At 38.8% G+C, this 7500-nt stretch overlaps 2 protein-coding genes across 2 annotated transcripts in view; one reads left to right on the forward strand and one right to left on the reverse strand.

Moving 5' to 3' along the window:
• Nucleotides 1–7500, forward strand: part of myo1ea (myosin IEa) — a 138739-nt gene that overhangs the window by 57315 nt on the left and 73924 nt on the right. The window lies entirely within an intron of this gene.
• On the reverse strand, nt 4962–7312 carry LOC134440614 (uncharacterized). The gene is made up of 6 exons (XM_063190736.1): nt 6943–7312; nt 6668–6817; nt 6096–6289; nt 5839–5975; nt 5645–5738; nt 4962–5044 (listed from the first exon to the last, which is right to left on the reverse strand). Exons 1-6 carry the CDS (start codon nt 7022–7024, stop codon nt 4994–4996), a joined length of 708 nt encoding a protein of 235 aa, XP_063046806.1. The 5' UTR covers nt 7025–7312; the 3' UTR covers nt 4962–4993.

Below are 7500 nucleotides of genomic sequence, written 5' to 3' on the forward strand. Positions count from 1 at the left end.
CAGTGTTGAATATAGTAGTGTAACCGGCACAGTGTTGAATATAGTAGTAGTGTAACCTGCACAGTGTTGAATATAGTAGTGTAACCTGCACAGTGTTGAATATAGTAGTAGTGTAACCTGCACAGTGTTGAATATAGTAGTGTAACCTGCACAGTGTTGAATATAGTAGTAGTGTAACCTGCACAGTGTTGAATATAGTAGTGTAATCTACACAGTGTTGAATATAGTAGTGTAACCTGCACAGTGTTGAATATAGTAGTGTAATCTACACAGTGTTGAATATAGTAGTAGTGTAACCGGCACAGTGTTGAATATAGTAGTGTAACCTGCACAGTGTTGAATATAGTAGTAGTGTAATCTACACAGTGTAGAATATAGTAGTGTAACCTGCACAGTGTAGAATATAGTAGTGTAACCTGCAAAGTGTAGTGTGCTTCAGGAGGGAGGTTTAGACAGCTCAGCGCTACCGATACTGTATGAGGCTTCAGGAGGGAGGTTTACTAACGTTCTACTGATACTGTATGAGGCTTCAGGAGGGAGGTTTAGATAGCTCGTTCTACTGATACTGTATGAGGCTTCAGGAGGGAGGTTTACTAACGTTCTACACAGTAAAAACTGGAGTGTCAATTTTACTCTTTAAGAGTTAAATTTAACCCCCTGTCAGATAACATTTGGTCCCGCTCAAAAATAGAGTAAAATTTACTCTTTGGCCAGTGTAAGATTTTTAGAGTTAATTTTACTCTATTTTGTGTCAAAATTAACAATGAGGTGTGTAAAAATATTTAACACTATAGACAGTGTAAGATTTTCAGAGTTAATCTGACTCTACATTGTGTCGAAATTGACAATGGAATGTGTAAAAACACTGATCTCTTTACACTGCCAGAGTAAAATTATTTCACTACATAGAGTAGTTTCCATTATTGAAATACACTAAATAGTGTATATTTATTTCATTTTATATTAAATTAGTTCACTACATAGAGTAGTTTCCATTATTAAAATACACTACATAGTGTATATTTATTTCATTTCATATAAAATTAGTTCACTACATAGAGTAGTTTCCATTATTAAAATACACCGCATAGTGTATATTTATTTCATTTCATATAAAATTAGTTCACTACATAGAGTAGTTTCCATTATTAAAATACACTACATAGTGTATATTTATTTAATTTTAAATAAAATTAGTTCACCACATTGAGTAGTTTCCATTTTTAAAATACACTATATAGTGTACATTATATTACTTAAATAGTATTGCTTTTAACTGCTATAACATAAGAAAATACATACAATCAAAGTACTGTAGCAGCATTTATTTGCCAATAACCCCTCGGAGAAAACAATATGGTTCAATATACATAGCGAGTCATTCTCTCCATTCTTGGATAAGGAAGATCATCAACATGAAAAGCAACAAAATCTTTTTTTCTTTTTGGAAAAGCAACAAAATCTTTGTCCGAGTCACTTCAGAAGCAAATAAATGTTCTTGAAAGGTAAGGTGAGCAGCACCTTTTTGTCCTGTATGATCACAACTGAATGACTGACTCTTTTGCATGCTCATGAATTTTCTGGACAATATCTTCCAAAAGTAGTCACAACAGAATTAACAACAGACTGGGCAATACCTGCTGCTTTTAGATCGGAAATGACAGAGGCACAATTATTTACAAGGTGCTGTGAGGATAATGCTGGCTCTGACTCAACTTCTGCCCCATATGGCTGTTCTGCTGGATTACCCCCCCCCCCAAAAAAAAAAACAAAAACAAACAAACAAACAAAAAAACAACTATTGAACAAACATGAGCATCCCACTTGGCCACATTGAAGATAAAGAGTCCTTCCCGTACAGAGCCCATGTAATAATTTGAGATGCCTTCCAAGATTGTTTGTTTACTCCACCAAGATCATTTAGAAAGCACTAAATTGTTTAAGGTGATACTGTCCCATTTTTGGAAATTATTTTACACCTCCCCTTCAGTTCAATAATAGGGTTTTACCGTTCTCCTTTACTTTCAACTGTTCTCTGGGTATGGCAGTGCAAACTTTACCTCCAAGCTAGCAGTTAACATTGAGTCCTATGAAACCAGCTGGTGGCTAACTGGTGTCATAGGACTCAATGTTAACTGCTAGCTTGAAGGTAAAATTTGCACTGCCATAACCCGAGAACGGTTGGAAGTATAGGAGACCGGTAAAACCAAGGGGAGGTGTAAAATAAGCTTTTTCCAAAATGGGACAGTGTCACTTTAAAGGACCACTTCAGTCAATTTCAATAAGCTGTTGCATTGCTCACGCTACCCTTGACTTGTCAGAACCCGGTGATGCCAATTTTTTTCTTTCAGAGATCTGAGCTATTGTAATGGGGGCAACTTTTGTTTACTTTTTAAAAATTCTTGACATAGGCCTACTACAAATATTTTCTCAAGAGGTACCACTGTTTGCTAGTTGTCTGCTGATGTTGCATAACCTTTTTAATGTTTTTGGGAATAAATCAAGATGTTTTTTTTAAATGTAAACAAACACCTGCCCCCATTACAATGACCAGGATCTCAGAAAAGGCTGGAAAAAAATCTCAGGTACTGACAAGTCCAGGGTAGTGTGAGCATTACAGCTGCATGTTGATAGTGGCTTAAGTTATCCTTTAATTGAGTCTAACGCACCATTCTAGCTCGTAACTCTGCAATTCTTGGCGTTTCCTTAGTTTTCCCTACATCAATGTTGTAAATGGAAGTTTGGAGAAAAGTGAAAAAGTTGTTCAAGGCAGGACTGTAAGATGTACCAAAGACAAAGTGGGCCTTGAAGAGTTCATCCAGGGCTCCGACTGAGGTGGTGCCTTGGCATGGAAGTGCGTGCTTGTCGATGGCAATGAAGAAGGAGTGAATGCTGCTTTTTGTGGGTCCCTGTGCAAGGAGGTAGGGCTGACGGCTTTCAGTGATGTTGTCTAGATGCTGCTGCAGGCTTGTTCCCGTCTATGACAAAACACATTCAATAACACAATTTATTAGAACAATAACATGACATCAATCTCAACTCTAAAAAATAAAGGATGTAAGAATGTCATGTTACTAGTGGTTGACTCAGGTTTGAGGGAATGATGTGGAGTGCTGTTGGCCCTGGCAGTGGCAGTTGGCAGTGAGGGTGACCATGTTTAAAATTATGTTAGAAAGTGTAAGGGTAGAGGAGTAATGTTTGAAGAGGTGGGCTCAATAGTGGACTCATGTTTGAGGCTGTGCGTGTGCAGGATATTATTATAGTGTATATATAGCGTATAGTGCACACTTCAAGCTTTCATATGGCATATAACAAGCTACGATTGCCAACTGCAGAATGACTCTAGAGGCCAAACATGTTACTGCTGCTTTTCATGCCTCTTACACTTGAATGACTGCACATCCTACCTGCACTACCTCAACACACACACTTGACTTGATAGTTTAGTACTAACTAGGGCTGAAACATTAGAGCATTCTGTGGCCATGTACAATATGGTGTAAAAAAAAGTATAATGGGAGTGCGTTATACTACTGTTACCAGTCGTCATGGTAGAATATCCCTCCTGGTGGTGATGATGGTGGTCACGGTGATGATGATGATGATGATGGTGGTGTTTTGTAGTGATGGTCTTTTTAACTTTTTAACTTATTCACTTATTTATTATTGTTCTAGCCCCCTCTCCTCCTTTTTATGAAGCTGCTAATGCACTTTTTACAAATGCACTTTCACTTTTACTAATGTACTTGATGTTTTTAACAGAGATATTTCTATTTTCTTTAACATCTCTATTTCTATCTATCTTATATATACTTTTTTAACCTCCTGGTCCTGTGTTGCATGTATGCTGTCTGCTGTTTTTGCACAATCTGTATGTTACTGCTGCAACAAATGAATTTCCCCATGGCGGGATAATAAAGGGCATACTATACTATACTATACTCCCTGACTATAAATGGTGTGTGTGTTTGTGTGTGTGTGTGTGTGTGTGCCGGGGGGACGGTGGTGGTCTAGTCTGGTCTAAGGAAAGGCTTCATGTATGGGGTATGAAGTGTTGTTGGAGTGGAGGGGTGGTGGGAGGACTTGATTCATTGTCAAATATAATTCTAGTGTACCTTTTGTAATTTGATGAGGTGATCCACTGCATTAGATGCTGATATCTTCCCTGGCTTCTTGCGTCCCTGTGCGGATGGCGGTAGCAGATGTAGCAGCAGTATGATGGCAGACGTATCACTGTCCCAGCCTTAAGTCAAACAAGCATCATGTTAACATTCAGCCATACTTTTTCCACGGTCCTCAATATATTTAGCAACATGCTTCTCCACATTCAAAGACTTACCATTTTCAACTTCAGTGGATGTCTCAGCATTGTGCATCAAATCAAGAAGGTCTGTGGAGGGGACCAGTCCATGGCTTTCCTTAATGACTCTTGCCCTGAAAGTGGTAGGCCATCTCTCCAGGAATTTATTGGCAGTCTGCTCGCCTAACATCAGTCTGAAATCCTGCTCTACCTGTAATTTGAAAAGGAAAAAAAGGAAAGGAGGACAACTGCAGTCAGTACCTTGTGCAACATTTTACAATAGGCCTCACTCTTCAATGAAGTCAAGTCAAGTCGTCTTTATTGTCGATTTCTTTACATTAGTGGTCATACAAAGAATTTGAAATAACATTTCTTACTTTCCCATGCAGACATAGACGTAGACTTTAGGTGTGGACATAGACAATTTGACATAGACAATACGCATACATTACACCTAGAGTACCTATAAAATACCATTACAGACATATAAATATAATGAATGTAGAACTAGATGTCTTACCAGTCCTGGTATGTCCAGGAACCGTGGAAAAACTGAGAAGACCTCTGCAGATTTGTCATGGTCATTGACCATTGCTTGGCGGTAACTGAAGGTGGTTTTCATTTTTTCACGGATGGTTTCCTCATCAGCAGAATGTCTCAACACAGCGATAGCGGATTCCACTTCCTCATCAGTCAGGACTTCGGCAGTAAAGGGTGTAGTACGTCCATGGCCTGGCCCACCAACTTTAAAACAAAACAATTTTGTTGTTAATGTTTAGAACTGCACAGTTGTATATCTTCCTTTAAACACACTTCACAGGTTGACCATTCACCCACATTATAAATGTTACCTTTAGGAGATTTAACTGCTGGAACTCTTTCCTCAGAAGCCTTTCGTTGAATGGTCTTCAACCGCCATGCAATGTATCCTGAACCACTTTCCGGATCGTAGTAGTGTTCCTATGTATAATATACAGTATGCACAGTATAATGTACACTCATACGGTAACACTTTATTTTAGTGTTACATCTATTAGCACTAGCACATACAATGTTAATGCCTGTATACGTAACTTGTAAGGCAAGTACTAAGCAAAATCAAACATTTGTTAGGCATGTGTTTGCAAATGTCTTGTTCATGCACAATTAGGGATTTATTACCAATATAACCTTAGTAAGGACCTAACAAATGTTTGATTTTGCTTAGTACATGCCTTCAAAGTTACTTATACCGGCATTAACATTGTATGTATTCGTGGTTATAGATGTAACACTGAAATAAAGCGTTACCATTCATACAAGCAACAGTTTGAAGGGGTGATATATTGTAAAACCTTTACTTACATAGCCATTCTGTGAGTATGGGTCTTCAAGATATGGAAACAGAGCGATAATCCCCTGTGCATACATCACTTTCACACTCCGCGGCGGCGAGGTCCTGGTGTATTCAATAAACAACATTATTAGAGGACACTGAACACCATAATCGAAAGAATAATTGCAATGATGTTTAACTGTCTCATTTGACCTATACTTACCCATGTGTTTCCGTCATTTCTGCAGCAAGTATGTTGATGAGCCGTCTTCTGGTTGAATCTGTGATTGATTTTGTTTTTGCATACTCCTCGATGATACGGTCACCTCCAGGCTTTGTAGTCAGGATTTTTTCAATCAGCTAAAAGATAACATATGAAGCAATGTATTTTGAAAAACTGTTGGTAATTCTGAAACAAACAAGATACATACACGATGTGCAAATTAAACCCCGTATATCCACCCACACCCACAAACTCACAGTTTTTGCTTCATAGTTGATGCGGCAAGGCCTTTTAGGTTGACTGCCTTGGGCTGCAACGGGTTCCTCAGCTGGCTCAAGGGGTTCCTCAGCTGGCTCAAGGGGTTCCTCAGCTGGCTCAAGCAGGGAGAAGTTGAGGATCACTGTGTCGTCAGATGCAGTAGACCCTGGAGATGATGTGAACTGAGGGTTACCTGAGCATTGGAAAATATTAACACAATTACATTACATTACATTACATTACATTACATTACATTACATAGCTGATGCCTTTGAACAGAGCGACCTACAAGGAGGAAATTCAAGCAAGTACAGAGTAAGGGGTTGGCACAGAGTACAGCAGTATACAAGTAATTAGTAGCAAAATTTAGATAATAAACAAAGACGTCTAGACACAGTGTACAGTTGCAACAGCATTGTCCAACACATGGTCAAATAAAATGTAGCAAAAAAAATAAAATAAGATACATAAAAAAGTGTTAAACAATGGCTTCTAAGCAGTGGCTTACATAGTTCAACACTTCCACCTAAATGATGTATGTGTAAATCATATGCAAGTAGGCAACATCTACCAGGTGCTTCATTGGCCAATGAAACTAGGAAAGGTCCATGGAACTCTTTTACGAGCTCCTCAAAAACTTCGGCGTCTACCTCTGTGTTAGACTGGTCATAAACTTTGAGGTCCAACCATCTGTCTTCGGGGATGTTGAACTTCAAACTCACTGGAGTACAAAATAAATAGTGCACAAAATGATCTGATGAGAAATAATTGCAGTATGTCACCACTTTAAGTTACATTAAGCTACATTAAGATAGGCCTACTTTCAATTCAAATTAGGCGACTAACCTTCTCTCAAGAAATCATCAAACGTCAGTTCAAGCATCTTTATGTACTTCTGCACTCCACCAAATGAGACACGCAACAGCATTTTCTGTTAAATTTGAGAAAGTTGAGAAACTGTTAATACCCGTCAACATATTCACACATTAACACACTCACACAGTTGGATCAGGAACACTAACGAGCTGGTTTGTAGGATACCTGTATGGGAGGCACTGATCAGAACATGAAACACAGTCATGTGTTTGTCCTTATGAACTTCTTAAAGCCAACTGAGTTGCCTCAACACTACACATCCACATAACATCTGTTAAATAGATGATTGCATATAATTCTTCAGCAAAACATGGGAAAACAGGTAAATTGCTCCTAATTGCAGTATTATATATCCAATCACGTGGCCTCTCTCTCTCCCCCTCTCTCTCGCTCGCTCACACACACACACACCTTCCCCATCACACTCTCTCCTCGGTTCACCCATTTGCGCTGGCCTTCAGCTGCACCAGTGTTCTAAACAAAACAGTTGTCAGGTCACACACACACACACACACACACACACACACA

The sequence above is a fragment of the Engraulis encrasicolus genome, chromosome 23, assembly GCF_034702125.1.
Source record: "Engraulis encrasicolus isolate BLACKSEA-1 chromosome 23, IST_EnEncr_1.0, whole genome shotgun sequence".
NCBI lineage: Eukaryota > Metazoa > Chordata > Actinopteri > Clupeiformes > Engraulidae > Engraulis > Engraulis encrasicolus.